This window comes from Pteronotus mesoamericanus, unplaced genomic scaffold (assembly GCF_021234165.1).
Source record: "Pteronotus mesoamericanus isolate MK-2021 breed Mesoamerican mustached bat unplaced genomic scaffold, CSHL_Meso_final contig_74, whole genome shotgun sequence".
Classification (NCBI taxonomy): Eukaryota; Metazoa; Chordata; class Mammalia; order Chiroptera; family Mormoopidae; genus Pteronotus; species Pteronotus mesoamericanus.
This window is the reverse complement of record NW_026555247.1, coordinates 24,968,833-24,986,362: the sequence shown is the minus strand read 5'-3', so window position 1 is coordinate 24,986,362 and position 17,530 is coordinate 24,968,833. Positions and strand designations below refer to the sequence as shown.

General features: G+C 48.2%; 1 protein-coding gene across 2 annotated transcripts in view; it reads left to right on the top strand.

The window, feature by feature from the left end:
- The window catches only part of LOXHD1 (lipoxygenase homology PLAT domains 1), a 134,170-nt gene extending 117,373 nt beyond the window's left edge, over positions 1–16,797 (top strand). For both annotated transcript variants that reach the window (XM_054583861.1, XM_054583860.1), the window contains 4 exons: positions 4,437–4,607; positions 9,327–9,459; positions 10,800–10,958; positions 16,317–16,797. In XM_054583861.1, the coding sequence (XP_054439836.1) occupies positions 4,437–4,607; positions 9,327–9,459; positions 10,800–10,958; positions 16,317–16,797 (944 nt within the window). The remainder of the gene's footprint in view (positions 1–4,436; positions 4,608–9,326; positions 9,460–10,799; positions 10,959–16,316) is intronic.
- The last annotated feature ends 733 nt before the right edge of the window (positions 16,798–17,530 follow it).

Sequence of the window (17,530 nt, the reverse complement as noted above, 5' to 3'; positions counted from 1 at the left end):
TTTCCCACCCTCTCATCATCCATTTTCATTGTCCTAGAACCGGTAGCAGGTTGACTGGTGGTTGAAAGTCTGAAGTAATAACAAGAGCCATAATCATTAAGACCATCTGCTTCTGCAGGCAGTTCACAAGATCAGGATGAGCTGCTACCTACGATACTCACCAAATGATCGCTCAGTCAAGACAATCACTTCAGTGCTGAATTGGGCTGCCAGTGGCTCAGGAAAAGCATGGAGCCCCACTGTGTGTGTCATAAGCCTTATGGGAAGGATTTGACTGAGCAGATTAATGGGGGTGGGGTGGGGATGAGGTCTGCCTACCCTATATCCATGCAGAGAGCCCACACCAGAGGTGAACCATTGTGTAGGAAATGTAATCCCAGGAATTTTGTCCCTGCCACCATCAGAAAGAAGCACATTGTATCCAGGGGCTTCCAACTTTCTGCCATGCTACCAACACACACCAACAAGATATTAGTGCTTTTGAGGGCAGAGGGGCTCTATAGCAACAACAACAACAACAAAAATCTGCCTTGGGATTTGCTGCTGGGTAGAAAAATATTCAAGGCCACTGAGCCAAGATAAAACACACCAAGTCAGAATGCAGTACCATCAGAGAGCCTAATGTCAACAGGGTTAACAGCAGCTTCAAGTCCTGTGAGGTCAGATGGTCCAGCGTTATAATTCTCAAGGTGACAAACTCATTGCTTTAACTTTTGCAGCTGGTGCCTCCATACCCCTGCAGGTAGTTCAGCGGTAACTGGGGCTCAGAAACCAGCTATGTTTTTCTAAGCTGGAAAAACAGGAAGAATCTAGAACCAAAATCATCATAGATAAACAGACTCTCATATGTCCTCACCTCTTTACTGAAAGTTCTCCCTATTTCCTTGCCTAACCAGAACCCCTCCCAGAACAGTCATTATACTTGCAATTATATGCTCATTCCCTGTCTCCTTTGCTTGACTGTCAGCTCCCTGAGTACCATTGTCTTCTTCATTGTTCTTTCCCTAATGCCTATCAGGCTGCTTATGGTATAGTAGTGACTTAATACAGTTTTAAGAGAATTTATTTTGACTCCTGTTTTGGTCCCTCAGATCCATTCCTGTCTTTTCAAAACTCAGTCACTGGGAACCTACATTTCTCCAGACTCAGAGTTTTCCCTTGTGCCTTAGTATTTCCAAAAATTGAGTCCTAGCCATGGATTTCAGGGTCCTGACTAGGTCCTCTAATACAAGCTGCCACTCTCTGACATTTACTGAGTGCATATCTAGACTTTTTCAGTTTCCTTCATGTATTTCTCGTCTATGCAAAAACCTGACAGTTCTTTCTATCTCATCACCGGCTGTCAAAACCCTGAACGAAAAGATGCGGTTCAGCACCATGGACAGCTGCACACAGTGGCTTTGTGCCAGGCTCGTCGAAGACTCTGATTCCCCCCTTGGTTGGCCCAGAATATGGTATTGCCTGGGCCTCATAATGGCTATTTAGCTTAAAGATATCCTGAGTCATTGATATTATTCTCTTTCCTTTGTAGACAGAGATATGGGCCTCCTCCCCTCCAACCAGACGTTGGATCTGAAAGCAGGATCATATCATTGGCAGGGAAAGGAACATTTCTGTATCCTCATTAAACCCAGGTAGTTGGGATATTAGGATCAGGAGAGGGACAGGAAGTCCAAGTTCTGTGCCTAACTTCTGTATAGAAAGTTTCTGCTTCAGAAATGGAAGTTTAAATGTTAATATAAGCTAAGACAGCTAAACATGTCCTTAAGTGCTCTCTATGCCACATTTTTTCATATTTAGTTTAAAAATATTCATGCTACATTATGCTTCCCTTGCATAGAAATTTATGAGGACAAATGTATTTTGTTTGAGAGTTTTCCATACAAAAAAAGTTGTGGATCCTGAAAAATTACTGTGTAAGTCAGATTACAAATGTTTAGCTAACTTAATGGTATATCAAACTTTCCTTTTACTCAACCTACCTTTCTATCTTTTCTGTTTATCCAATGGTTCTTTTTAATGAAAAAACTTAAGCATGCACAAAAGTGAAGGGAATATTATAATGAACTTCCACATACGTATCACATAGATTCAACAATTATGATTTGTCATACTTGTTTTATGCTTTTCTTTTTGTTTTTCTTTCTTAATTTCTTTTTTGTTGCTGGAAGATATAGAATCAAATTCTAAACCCCATGTCATTTCATCCCAAACATATTTAGTATGTTTTTCTTTTTAAAATGGACAATTTCTTGTGAAATCACAATGCCATCATCACACATAACAGTAATTTCCTTGTGTCATTCAATTTTCACTCCATATGCAAATTTCCTTAATAACATAAAAAATATCTTTGTACTTTTGGTTTCATTTGAATCATTATGCAAACAAGGTCCACATACTGCATTCAGTTGTTATGTCTCCTCAGTCTCTTCCAATGGAGAGCAGTGCCTACGCCCTTTATTTTTCTGTACCATTAACTTGTTGAGGAAACTAGGTCCAATGACCTATAGAATTTCCACATTCTGGACCTGTTTGCTTTTTCATGCTGTTACTGTCTCTTTACTCCCTATACTTTCTACAATCTGAAAGCCTGCTCTGAAGGCTTGACTACATTCACATTCAAATTCTTTGGCAAAAATACTTTATAGGTGGTATCAGCAGCACTTTAAAGTGGGACCTGTGTACTTCATATCACATCACAGCGGTCCCACTGTTACTGACGCTCACATAGGACAGTGCACTGTCAGCCTGCTCACTCCATTGCAAAGTCCCCCTGTAACTTTTCATCTAATCCAGTGATGATCTATTAGGGTTACAAGTGATGATTTTCTAATTGTCACTCCTTATCCCCTTATCAGCTAGAATGCCCTTAAATGACTGTCTCGCAGGCTATTTGATTACTATGAAATATAGTTCATAGAGGGAAATCAAGATAAATGATTAATTCTTCCCCTCAACTCCAGTTACCCAGATCACTTTTATAATAATGAGCAAATTATATCACAAGAGTATTTATTTTCTAATTCATCTTGCTCTTCTTCTTGCTTCCTCTGAAATGAAAACTCTCCTGAAATGAAGAATTTTTTTTACCATGAAATTAATTTATTTATATTTTCCTTTGAATAATATAAATTCACAAAAATATAAAGCATCTCAGAAATAATCACCATCATAACCTATCACACCACTGGGATTTCTCCCCGTGTGTGGCCCTTTGGGCTTCTGAGTTCTCATAGACATTGAGGGGCTGAGAGTAACAGAACCAGTGCCTGATGCAGATAACATGCAGCTCACAGAGTGAACGCACATCAATTCATACACAATAGCTATAATTTGAGGGGAGCACTTCTAAAGGAAGCCCTGCCAATTACAACAAAAGCAGCTGAATATTTGAAATTAGGGCAAGATGTGTCAGGTTTAACAACATACTCTAAAGAAATAGCTGTTTTTGGTCCCTCTTATGATGGTCAAACAGCAAATGTCCTCAAAACTATAACATAATTATTTGGCTTTCATTAAGCAACTACTACGTGCTGGTTGCTATGCTAGACACTGAGGGAACAAAAACAAATAAGACCTGGTTCCTGCCCTTGAAAGCTCATGATCTAGGGAAAGAGATGCATGTGAACAGCATGGTGAGGGCATGACCAAGGCAGCTTCAGGATGTCATCAAAGCAAGGAGGACACCTCATACAGGCTGAATAGGCAATAGGAGAACATGGAGAAGGCTTACTGGAGGAAGTGATGCCTGAACTGATTCTATAAGGATAAAGGGTGTGAGCTCAATGGATGCTGGTATCAAGAAGACAGGGGATTCATCCTTCAGCCTCATGAACTCTAAAAGATCTATGTCTTGGGTCAAAGACTCCATTGTGAATATGATAAAACAATGAGCCCTATCCCTCATAAAATGTCCCTGTATAATTATAGCACAATTTCTTGGTGCCCACAGACTGCTTAAATCCCATACACAACTCCTCTAAGCAGGGGTGTCCAACCTGTGACCCGTGGGCTGCACGTGGTTCAGGAAGGCTATGAATGTGGCCCAACACAAAACCATAAATTTACTTAAAATATGAGGCTTTTTGTGATTATGTGTTGCAATGCATTTAATGTGTGGCCCAAGACAACTCTTCTTCTTGCGGCATGACCCAGAGATGCCGAAAAGTTGGACACCACTGCAAGCATTCATGAACCCAAAGCTAAAGATGTTTTCAGGAGAATTATATTCTCTGAGCTAGAAAAGCCCTCAGAGGTCGTGTAACCCAACCCTTTATTTCATCAACAAGGAGACCAAGGCCCAGAGAAGACAGAGAACTTGTCCAGGGCCCCTCAGCCAGACGGCCAGGGGAGTGGAGGCTTGAGTTCATTGTCCAGGGCATGCTCATCCCTAGGCCCCACAATCCCCAGGCCCCACCGTCTCTCTCCCACAGGCATATTTCCAGGCTGGCACCTGAGCTACATCGATGTGAAGGACAACTCCCGTGATGAGACCTTCCGCTTCCAATGTGACTGCTGGCTCTCCAAGACTGAGGGTGACAGACAGACACTCCGTGACTTTGCCTGTGCCAACAATGAGATCCATGACGAGCTGGAGGAGACCAGTATGTGGGGAAACTGGTGGGCTCACCCTTGCTATGATGTTTTGGCTGAGTCTTCAGTTAAATGAGAACCAGCTTAGGAGGGAAGTGGGAAATGGTGCTGACAAGTCTAAAGAAGATACTGGTACAACTGGGGGCAAATCAGGTGCTTAATGAAGGGAATACTGTTGGGGAGATACAAGGCAAGCCCCCTAACTGAACCTGGAGCAGTCAAGCTACTGCTATCAGACCATGGCCCTGAATCTCAGAGACTAATTAAGTAGGAGGAAAACCACTGGAGACAAGCTCCCCGGCCCCAAGGGCTGGGCTGAGAAGTTTGAAGTTCTCTCTGGTTTGTTTTTATATGATGGACTCCATCCAATTGATGCCTATGGCAACAGCTGCCAAACCAAGCATTCCCAAAAACAGAATGGGGGGTGAGGATAGGGCACGGGGAAGGCAGCATCTCCATCAGCCACTTTCTCTTTGGTTCCTTCTTCAGGGGATACGTAAAGGGAAAGAGTAATTCCTCCCTAGGGTGGGTGGCCATCAGGACTAGGGAGGTGTTTCCTCAAGGCAGATGCCAGAGTCTGGATCCAACAGAACGAAGGCGGCTTACCAAAGGCAGGGCCCAATGTAAAGGGTTTTCCAACCTTAGTTATGAAAGGAACACTAGCTATAGTAACAGATAAAGCCCAAATCTCAGCGGCTTAACACAATAAAATTTATTTCTCACTCATGCAACAATCCACTGTTGGTGTTTGGCAGGAAGTCTTTCTTCCACACTGTGATTCAAGGACCCAAGCTCTTGTCCTCTGTGTCTGCCATTTTCAACACGTGGCTCCCACATTTCTTGCAGAAGGGAATGGAGAAAGCTTATTCCCTTACCATGTTAGCGCATTGACTCACTTTCTATTGGTGCAAACTAGTCATGTGACAGCACCTCAATGCAAGGGCTCCTGGGAAATGTAGTCCTTGGCTGGACAGCTCTTTCTAACGAACCCGACACTGCAGAAGGGAAACATGGCTCTTTGGTGGAAAGCTGCCTACCTATCTCTGCCATGCCACCAAACTACTGAAAGGTGACATTAGCTGCTTTGAGAGGTACTGACACCGATGTCCCTGGGAGCATTCAAATAAGGGACAAGCACCCATTTGTCAAGTTATCTGTGTGAGGTTTCCTGCCCTAATTTAGAGGGTGGACTCCTGGCTTCTGTAACTGCACTTACTGACGAGTTAGGGGTGTCCTGGTTTAATTTAGATGCTATGAGTGATGCACACTGCTTGGCGACCCCACGTTTATTTGTATCAACCTTTGTACATGTGTTAGTCTCCCTGCACAACTGTAAGTCCCTAGAAGTCAGGGATAGAATCACTCATGTGTGCAGCCCTCTGCAGCTCTGTAGGCTTCGGGACTTCACAGGTGTGCAGTTAGTGCTCAGTGAATGAAGGATGTGCTGTCCTTTTCCTTAGAGCCTCACAATCTTGTTAGAGGGAGCAGCTTAAGCCCTGTACGCAATAGGTACACTTAAGCCCCTTACACAGGACCAAGGGGAGCTGCAGAGGCTCCTCAGGTTATTGGTGTTCAGGAGAGGAGAGATTTGTGGGACTTTGAGCATAACCGCTGAATCTCCTTCACAGATCTCCTTCCTAACAGCTGCTAAGACCTGCAGGGTTTGGGTTGGCAGGGAGATTGCAAAGTGTACACAGCATGGGCATTAGTTCCCGAAGGATGTGTATGAACTGGAGATGGGAGAGCAGGGCCCAAGAGCCCAGGAGACACCTGGATCGGTCTGTCTTTACTAGGAACCTGCAGGAGGCAGAGTGGCACCCTCTTACACTGCCCATCGGGCCACAGACAGCCACGCCTTTGTCCTCAGATGGAGGCTTATCCTGGGGAGACCCAAGGATGCAGCTGGACCCAAACAGCCAGTCCTCAGCTACCGTTATTTAACTATTTGGCAAATACTGGTTGAACACCTACTCAGCCTATTCTGAGTTCTGAGGATACACCAATAAATAGAACAGAGACCCAGACTATGTGGCTTTTATCATTCAGTGCCTGTGACCCAGGGGCACCTCCGGGCACCCTCTTGTACTCGAACAGAGCTTCATATGTGGAAGGCCCTCCGTAACCTTGTTCTCAGCATGTCCCCACAGTCCCCCTCCCTCCCCAAGAGCCAGCACACACCTCTCTGTCATGGATAAGGGAAACAGGAAGCTGAAGGGACACGCCTACGGCCCGTTGGTAGCTGGTAGGACCCAGGTGACTTGATTCCTAGCCTGGGACTCTGAACCACTGCAGGCAGTCTTGTCAGTATTGAGCCTGGCTGGTCCTCCAGACCGATCGATTGTCCCACCCCATGTTCCCTGCCTTCACCTACAGTTCTTGTTAGCAGTTTTGGACACTGCTCCCAGGCCGCAGCAAATGCTTGATTCATGTGCAACTGAAGCAGAAAACCACTGGCAATCTTTACATGTTTTATTTTTAAAGATCTTATTTATTTATTTTTAGAGAGAGGAGAAAGGGGAGAGAGAGGGGAAGGGGGAGAGAAAGTGGAGAGGAACATTGATGTGAGAGAGAAACTTTGATCAGTTGCATTGCACATGCCTCCCCACAACCCAGGTATGTGCCCTGACAGAGCATCCAACAGGTGACCTTTCGGTTCATAGGCTGGCGCTCAATCCACTGAGCCACACCGGCCAGGGCCTACTGGCAATCTTTAGATAACACCGATGTCTAGGTCCTACCACCAGAGCGTATTGTAGTGAGCAGGGACGTTCCTTAAGCTCCCTGCTCCAAACCATTTCCTCAACAATGCCCAGGATGCATTTTGAATTCACAGGGGTCTGCTTGCAGAACACACCTTACCTTCTGTTAGGAAAAGGGCTGGGAGCAGTGGGGCCACTCTCTGCCCTGTGATGCCTTCTAATCCCTGACTGTGGCTCAGCCATGTCACATTGCTCTCCCTCCCGGGCTGGGCTCTGCAGGCCCTGCCCTACTGCAGGTGTTGTATGCTCTCCAGATATCTCTTCCCATGGTGGTCTGCCTGACTCTCTGGTCAGATTCATCCTCTGTTTCAGGCTTCAGAGATTCTCCTCGAGAAAAGTCATAAAGGCCAAGGTTAGCTGAGGGGTTGGGGTGGACCTCGCAGTGAGCAGCAGGCATAGCCATCTCTCCTCTTCATTGTCTTCTTCACATCTCTGAGATAAAAGAACAGAAATAGAGCAACCCCTTGGGACCCAGAACCCCAAACCCTCACCCGTGAATTTACCACAGTAAGAGCTACATGCATAAGGACACTCCGAGCAAATATTTGTTGTGTAATTCTGTGTGTCTGCTCCCACTTGGCCTGGCCCCTGGGGATCGGGGCTGGATCGCATGGACTGCAAGCCCCTGTCAGGGCCCTCAGGGTCTCCTTACATTTCTCCCTCTGCCTAGAACATTCCTCCATTTTCCGCTGATCATAGCCATGGCTCTCTTTCAAGCCCAAGGTGAAACGCCACCTGCTTCATGACCATTCCTGTGATTAACACAGTAATTCATTCATTCACTCAGCAAATATTTATTGGGTGCCTCTGCGCTCCGTACTGGTCTGGGCACGTGGGATCTATCAGTGAGCGAAATGAAAACCCTCGCCCTCATGGAGCATGTGTTCAATAAATAATAAATAAATTACATAGCCCATTAGAAGATATGGGGTGATAGGGACAAGAGAAAATAATAGGTAAGGCAAGCCATGAGTGCTGGGGGAAATCGGCTTGCAGTTTTATTTGTGGTAGTTGGGGTGGAGACCTCCGTGAGGTGGTAACATTTGTGTAAGAAATAGAAGCAGGTGAAGGAGTGAGCCAAGCTAGTGCAGGCGGTGGGGTGGGGCGAGGGGAAGCAGTGCGGACAGAGGGCAATCGCTGTGAGCTCTAAGGCAGAAGCAGGCCTCGGCGCTCCAGGGACAGCCTGGGAGGGGCAGAGTGGCTGGAGGAGCATGGGAGAGAGTTCTAGGAGGTGAGGGAGGTAACCAGGGGCCAGGTCTTCCCTCTTGGCCCATGGTACTTTGGCCCATGGTACTTTGGCCCTTTGTCGCAGGCTTACCACATCCTGTCCTGTGGTACAATCACTGTGTGCATCTGGGACTAAAGACTGAGTGCCAGTGTCACCCAGAGTCTAGCCCAGTCCTGACACTTGGCACTCACTTAACAAATGTTGGACAAATGAAGGCAGACATGCTTGAGGGAAGTGAAGGGGAGGAGGCTGTGAGGCTGAGCCTAACTCCCAAGTGAAAACGGAGACAAGAATGGGAGAGGGACCATTTGCTAGAGAGTGGAGGCTCTCCTGCAGCCATGCCTGCCTGGCGCTTGCCAGTCCCTTTCTGTAGTGGGGCCCCGCCCCTCCTCCCTATGCTTTGCATAGGATCCCTCTGCACCTCAGGGGCTTCCATCCCTGGGAGCCAGGCCCCAGCATCTGTTGGAAACCTGCTTCCTGGAGGTAGCAGCAGCTGTTGCTTCTGTCTCAGAAGCTACTAAGTTCGCCAGGCAAAGAGGCCGCTACTATAAATAAAAGGGGAACATCAATTTAGCCCCCAAATCAGGGTAGATTCTATATATATTACCTCAAGCGTGGCCATTTTAACCTGCCTCACCCCACCGCAGGCTTGGTCTAAGACCAAACGTAGGGCCAGGAGGGAGCAGCCCTGACGGCAGGTGCTGCTTCCCCTTTGCTGACCTCTCCCAACTTCTCTACCGCAGCCTACGAGATCGTCATAGAAACAGGCAACGGAGGTGAAACCAGGGAGAATGTCTGGCTCATCCTGGAGGGCAGGAAGAACCGATCCAAAGAGTTTCTCGTGGAAAATTCTTCCAGACAGCGGGCCTTTAGGAAGTAGGATGAGGGGTGCTCACAGGGGAATGGGGGTGGGTGGGGTGGGTAAGAGAGGGACCCCAAGGATCAACCCCCCCCTAGTGGGAGCTATAGGCATATTAATGGGTTTCAACTGCAAGTGCTTATTGAGTACCTACTGTGTACTGACCCCATGGGAGCTACTAGGAGATTTATAAAAGGGAAGGCTAGGAGGGGGCTGCCATTTAAAGTGAGCCCACCATAAGAGACTAGAACTTAATTATTCCAAACACTAAAAAGAAAGGATAAGTCTGTAACGTGATTGAGGTGCATTGTAATTATCACTACAATGGTGATCACAGTACAATGTGTTATCAAAGGAACGAGTTGTACACCTTAAATTTTTATACAATGTCATATATCAAATATATTTCAATCTTTAAAAAGTTATTAGAAAACTACAGCAGCAATTTGTTAATTAATTAATTAAAGAGATCCTGCTATGCTGTAAGACCCAGAATCATTGAAGATGTTTTTTATCCCATGTCCACTCAGACAAGGAACTCACAGTCTTGTTGAAAAGGAAGACATCCGCCCATAAAATTGCAAAAGAATCATGTAAGACAGCATAGAATTAAGGTCTAGTTAGAAGGAAACAGGGAAGAGAGAACCTCTAAGATTCCTTATAGGAAAATCAAAACTGGGCTTCACATAAAGGGGCCTCTACTCACCACCCCCACTTGACAGACACACCCTGGAGAGTCTCACCTCCTCCCCTGCATCAGAGCTGCCTCTGAACCTCTCAGGTGGCCCTCATGTCCCCACTCTCTCCAAAATTGCTTAAATGAAGTCTCTCCTTCCCATAACCCACTATACCTTCTATTTAAACTCCGTCTAGGTCAGGACAGAGTCTGAACACCTTTGATTGACACAGACTGCAGCCCCCCTCCTTTCCTTGCGTTTCCCTCACTGAACCCAACCTCCAGCCAAGCCAGCACTCCCCAGAAATGTCTGCACCCCCCATCCCACAGCGTCGCCAAGTCAGGTCCACATCTGAGGACTCTTCCCTCCATATTATCCCACCACCTCCTCTGTCTAACTCCCAGGGCCCAGAGCCTCACATGCCTCTCAAGTTCATGTGTAGTCACCATCCACTGGTGCTGGGACCAGGCAGCAGTCAGGGCTTTTTAAAGGCTGCAACCGTATTCTTCTAAAAGCAATCTGAATCACTCCAGAAATGGAGGCCTGACAGCAGCTCTGGCTTGGCATTCTGTCCCTGTTCCTCCGACCAGACCCTGGAATACAGCAGGTACTCAATAAATGCTTACTTCCTTTAGTGGGCATGGGTAGCTCTGATTGGCCACATCTTTTATGTCTGACAGGGGGACCATAGACACATTCGAGTTTGACAGCGTCTACTTGGGGGACATTGCTGCCATCTGCGTGGGCCACCTTACCAGGGAGGACCGGTTCATCCCCAAGAGAGAGTTGGTCTGGCACGTCAAAACCATCACCATCACCGAGATGGAGTACGGCAATGTGTACGTATGTGCTTCCCTTTCTCTGCCCGCAGGAGACTAAGGCTGGAGCACAGGCAAGACAGCATAGTGCAGGGAGGTGTCCCCTTTGGGGCTGAGGTCACCTCATTCAGGAGGCTTGTGAGGCAGGAAGAGAAGAGGCAAATGTACTAGTTCTGGAGCTACCTGAACCGTAGGCTTGCCCCAGGGGAGGGGACTGGACCTCAGGTGCTCCAGCCTTTTATTCCATGGATGCTTTGGAAGAACGCTGAGCAAGTCAGACAATGCCAGACAGCAGAGACTTTCCTTTCCCTCCCTTCCCATCACTGTATAATGACAAAGAAATGCAGCTTTGAAGCCTGCTGCTTCCACAGTCATAGTGGAAGGCCACCACCTATGTGGGCAAGGTAGGCACCAGAGACAGCTGGGGTAATGTCACAGCCCACCTGCCTCCAAGGACCCTAGATAAGGAGATGTGCATTTGCCCCACCAGGGTCTGCCTGGGGACTCAGGCATTTTTGGAGGATTAAGAGTCTTAGTTACCTGGGTAACAGTCCCCAGTCATCAGTTTGTCTAATTAAAACCACTTGGTAACCATGTTGGAAGCCAGAAAGAGCCTGGGGCTCTGGAAGGCAGGAAAGACCCTGCAAGGGAACAAAGAGAGGAGAAAGGGGAAGCTGAGGGCAAAGCTTGCCTCAGGGAGGTGGGCCTGGGGAATGAGCAAGAGCCAAGGTCAAACTCATGTTGGGGCATACGCCTACCCCTGTAAAACTGCTGCTGGCCCCTCAAGACCCTCCGTGTACACTTTTGGGGCTCGCTCTGCCGACAGCTGCACCTTGCATGATAAGCACGCCGGAGAGAAGCAGCAGCCAGGTGCGGGCCTGCACCAACACGGGCCGGTCCCTCAGCTGCAGGCTCCAGCCTTCAGGAGCCCCAGCGTCCCCAAGCAATGTCTGTCCATGCTCAACCTGTGGCCCGCAGGCCCCTGGAATTGGCCTGCTCTGACTGAGTTTCCCCTTTGGGAACTGGGCAGGAAAGCGTTCTGACTTCTGAACTTCTGTCTTAGTCAGCTCAGGCTGCCAGCACAAAGAATTCCAGATTGGGTGGCTCAAACAACAGACTTTTTTCCCTCACAGTCTGGAGGCTGGAAGGCCGAGGCTGGGGTGCCAGCATGGTTTGCATTCTGATGAGGCTTCTCTTCCTGGCTTGCTGTGTCCTCGCTTGGCAGAGAAAGAGAGCAGGAGAGCTCCAGTGTCTCTTTCTCTATTTTTAAGGGCACTAACCTCATCTTGGGGTCCCCACCCTTACAACCTCATCTAAGCCTAATTTTCTTCCAAAGGCCTTACTTCCAAATACCATCACATTGGGGGTTAGGGTTTCAGCATGAGAGTTTGAGGGGGGATACAATTCTCTCTATAGCAGATTCCCTCTTGGGCTGCCATGTTATTTGTCGCTCTCTTAGGAGTCACTGGGTATGGCTGCTGGGAGCCATACAGGGAAGGACTTGCAAGCTGGGACACAGAGGGACCAGAAGAGCCTCTGACTCACCCAGCAAGCCAGGGTCTGGTCAGAGCTCTTTCTGCTTCCAGTTACTGCCTCCCGGCCACAAGGAACAAGGCTGCTGATACTGCTTCTTCGCAACTGCCCAAACTAGACAAACAACATGCTGCTAGACAATACAGTCATAAAATAGTCATCAGTTGAGTTAGCTTTAAATGGACCATGTTGGCTGTGAGCAAGAGACAGCCAAAGAGCTCAGCAGCAGTGGTAGGTTCCAGGCCCTGGAAGGGAGGACGTGAAGACCCAGCCCATGAACTGCCCATCCCACGGTCCTGGCACCAGGGTGGGGGATTTCTCATCCAGTGGAAAGATGCCCCACTCCCAGGGAAGGCTCTTCTCCTTTACCCTCAAGAGTGTGGCCTTTTATCAGTTTGTCCTTGGGCCGGATGGAGAAGAAGGGATGTCCTCGGGGCAGGGCTCTTCCCAAAGGAAAGGGGGTACAGGGAGACCAGACCCCTAGATACTAGAGCTGTCACGGGTCAGCTGTGTATGGGAAGCTTCATGGGAAGGCTTCAGGCAATAACCCTTCGGCTCTCTGTGCCTCGGTTTCCCCTTCTGGGATAGATGCTCTCTACAGGCTGGAGGAAGGGGAAGAGTCAGCCTGGGGGCTCTCAGAATTCCGGCTCCGGTGCCGGTCTCAGGCCTGTGGTTTCTGACAGAAGACAACTTTCCTCTCCCCCAAATGGCGCCTCTATGCCGAGGGGACTGTGCAGGCATGTTTAATCATCGTGACGACTGACGTGTCGCCGTTCTGGAACACTCTGGCATTCTGCTGTTAGGAAAACCACTACCTAGCCCTGTATATGCTTCCATAGTCCCTTCCCAACCACCACACTAAACCTCATATTTGGCTTTCCGCGAACTGCAAATGAACTGAATCTCAAGCTCTTATGAACGCAATAATCTCAAACTTTCACCTTCCAACCATTTCCGGTTCTGACTCCTCTGCGTTACTTTTCCAACCAGTTCTTCTTTGTCATTGATGTCCTTAGGATTTCGGTGGAAGGACACACAGAGAGGTTTGTGTTTCTTTTTTTAAGACCAAAAGCAGGATCGTTCGATCCCAACAGCATATATAATACATAAGCATTATAAAATTGAAATAATACAAAGAAAGTGTGTAAGAGAAAGTCAAGGTTTCCTGAAGCCCTGCCCATCAGAGGCAGCCGCCGCGAGCAGGCGGTGACCCCCTTCTCTCTGGCATTTTCCAACATCTCACATGCACACTGTTCACAGGAGTGTGATCATATTCTACGCAGTTTTTCACATATTCAATTTCTTTTGTGCTCGTTATTCTCTGCTTTTGCCTTTACTCTCGCCGATGACTGTTTCCCTGTTTGCAGCAGGAATACCCAGCATGTGTCTTTCCACGGCCAGAGCCTTGACTCTGCAAAGCCCTGAGGTCCCCCGATTTGGGGATCTTTTAATTATATCTATTAGAAAACATTTTCTCATAGTTACACCAGGGAATATTTTTCGGCCATTAAAAATAATGAATTAAATATGTACCAGATGACTTGGAGCAAGTCCCAGGAAGGATTGTTGAGTGAGAAAAGCAAGTTGTGGGAAAACACGTATTGCATGATGCCGTTTCAGAAGTAGAACGCTGACATCCCGCGTGTGTCTGTGTGTGGGTCTGCGCAGGGCTGGGGGTGGAGCGGGACTTGGCAAGATCCACTTGCAATGGTGATGGGTTACCCGAGGTGACCGTGGGACGCTGAAGTGGAAATGAGGGGAAAAAAAGGAGCTAGTGCCAAGGAAAAGAAAAGGAATGAGTTTAGAAAAACATGCATATGACCACATGATTGGTGCATTTATATAGCATTATGTATATTAGTGAGCATATGCATAAAGAAATACATTTTAAAAGCATTTTTAAACAAAGAATGCAAGTGTATCCCCCACTAAGAAAGTGTGCTTTGTAACGATAAGCCAGATTTATCAAGATAAATTGGGGGAAGGCAGAACTTCCAGACAGAATAAGAATGTCCTGCAAAGTGTCTTTAAATAGCTGGCTCTTCAGGGGCCAGGCCGGCTGGCTTTGGGCCCCGGCTCGGGGTCACCTTGCACAGTGACTGCTCTTCTCCGCGCCTTGGTTTCCCCTTCTGTGAGCTGAGAGGATGGTACCTGCAACCCAGGCCTGTTGTGGAAACTAATGAGATGTGAGAACGCAAGGCCCTGACATTTGATATTCAATAAGATTGCAGAAGTCCAGGTCTTTTTGCTGTTCTGTCTTTTCATCTAAAATGGTTTGATTTTCTCCCACTGGGCACGCCCATTCAGGGGCTGCATTCCTGAGGTCATTAGCCAGCGCCAGAATTGTTTATTTCCCAAAGCTGTTAAAATAGCAGTTTGGCCCTGGCTGGTGCGGCTCAGTGGACCAAGCACCGGCCTGTGAACCAAAGAGTCACCAGTTCGATTCCCGGTCAGGGCACATGCCTGAGTTGCGGGCCAGGTCTCCAGCAAGGGGCATGCAAGAGGCAACCACACATCGATGTTTCTCTCCCTCTTTCTCTCCCTTCCCCTTTGTCTAAAACTAAATAAATTAAAATCGTTTTAAAAAGTAAAATAAAATAGCAGTTTGGAGTGGGAAGGAACTATAGCTGTTCAATCCAAGCCTCTAGTGTTGTCAATGGGAAAATCCAGGTGCAGACGGAGGATGTGACTTGCCCCAGGTCGCACAGGTAGCAGGGCTGAAGCAGACTCCAGGCCCCCTTAAACCCAATGCAGTGTTTTCCTGCCACACCCTCTGACTTCCTCCTTGGTAATTATTGGACTCACTGACAACACTGGGGAGGGGGCCAGGGGGGCGGCATTAGGGAGGGAACTTATTGGTCCAAGGCCATTTCTTTCAGCCCTGACCTTGCTCCTGCTGTGATGGCTTCTTCAGTAAAGGACATTCTCTTAACCTTTGCACTCTCCGGTCCATGAGCGTGTACACACACACACACACACACACACACACACACACACAGAGTTCAACTCAGCCAAGTGTGAGGGATTTGGGAGCACACATTCCACAGCCACATTTCCCTTTGGCTTTGCCAGGGATTGTCACTCTGAATCCCTCAGCTGCCTGTGAAGGTGACAACATCCGGTAAAAACGTTCACCAGGCCCTTTGAGGGAATGGGGGCATCAGCATGGCTGGCATGGCATGAGCTTAGAGGAGAAGGGCCAGTGACAAGTCAGAAAGGTAAACCCTGGGAGGAGGCTCAGATCAGGTAGGGTCCTTTTTTATTTTTTAATTGTATTTTTTTCTTCCATTGCCACATAGGATCTCGCAGGCCTTTGTAAGGTGGTGATTTTTACGTAATCTGGGAAGCCACTGGAGGGCTCTGAGCAGAGGGGTGCCATCCTTGGGCTGACATCTCCACGGGGTCACTGGGCTGCTGTGTAGAGAACTGACTGTAGGGAGCAAGAAGTAGGGGGACTGCTGGAGAGGCTGACAGGATCCAGGGGCAGACGGTGGTGACTTGGACCAAGGGGCAGCAGGGCAGCTAGTGAGACACTGCCTACTTTTCCAGGTGAGCTGGTTCTGGATCTATTTTAAAGAGCAGCTAATTGGAATTGGCTGGGGGATCAGATATGGAGTGTGAGGGGAAAAGTAAAAGGAGAATAAAAACAAAAAGGCAGCTGGAAGGATGGAGATGCCTCTGTGAATCTTAAGATAAACAAGACTTAATCCTCACATTCCATTGCAGACGTTTCCAGCCCCAATATCCCATCATCTGGGAAGGAATCCTTTATGGATGGCTAGGGGTCCTTGGGAGGGCGTAAGCCTTGGCTGGTGTCCACTGAGTTTCATCACCTCCCACCCCCAGGTACTTCTTTAACTGTGATTGCCTCATCCCCCTCAAGAGGAAGAGGAAGTACTTCAAGGTATTCGAAGTCACCAAGACGACTGAGACCTTTGCCAGCAAGGTCCAGAGTCTGGTGCCAGTCAAGTACGAGGTCATCGTGACAACAGGCTATGAGCCAGGGGCAGGCACCGATTCCAATGTCTTTGTGACCATCTTTGGGTCCAACGGGGATACAGGCAAGCGGGAGCTGAAGCAGAAAATGCGAAACCTCTTTGAGCGGGGCAGCACCGACCACTTCTTCCTGGAGACCCTGGACCTGGGTGAGCTGCGCAAAGTGCGTGTGGAACACGACAGCAGCGGCTACTACTCGGGCTGGCTGTTGGACAAGGTGGAAGTCACCAACACCAGCACAGGGGTGGCCACCATCTTCAAATGTGGCAGGTGGCTTGACCAGAAGCGGGGAGACGGGCTCACCTGGAGAGACCTCTTCCCTTCCGTCTGAGGTGCTGGAGGCCCTCCCCACCACACCTTCCTCCCCCCCCCGCTCCGCCATGGCTTCCAGCCATCTTTTCCCGAAGCCTCCTGGACCTGGGACTGGAGACCAGAAGGTGGCATGTAGCGCTGTGGACTAAAACTTCATGGTCCTTCAGAGGCCACTCTGGGTGTTCACTAGCGGGTCCTGCCCCTTTCCAGCCTCCTGGACCTACGGGAATCAGTCAACATGTGTCGTAATCTGAGGCTGCACAAAAATAACTCTTTGCATTTTCTTTTCCAATAACAGCAGTGACCAGGCTGAGACTTGCTTTTGGGTGTGGATGGGAAATCGGGCCTTCTCCCAGGGAATTGAAATGGTGAAGAAGAGGCCATCGGGGTGGTGTATTTTAAGCAAAAATCAGTTAATACTTTTCCCCCCAAAAAACCTGGGCTAATTAAGTTATTACCAACCACACCCTACAAAGCACTCATCTTGACATCTGTGCACTAAAAATGCACCCTTTTCCCTGGTTTCAATAAACTTGGTGCAAATGGAGAAAGACATCAGGAGGAGGTATGTGTACCAGGGGGATTCATGAGCCTGTGAAATGGTACGTAGTCCTTTCTGCCACTTCCCAGAGGCACACGGCCACGAGCTCGCTGGCTGCACAGCCTGTGACGACACAGATGAGACCTGAGCAGAAGGCATCGGGCAGTGGTGCCTGGAACGGCCTGGTAGCTGCTGTGTTCAGGTGGGGAGG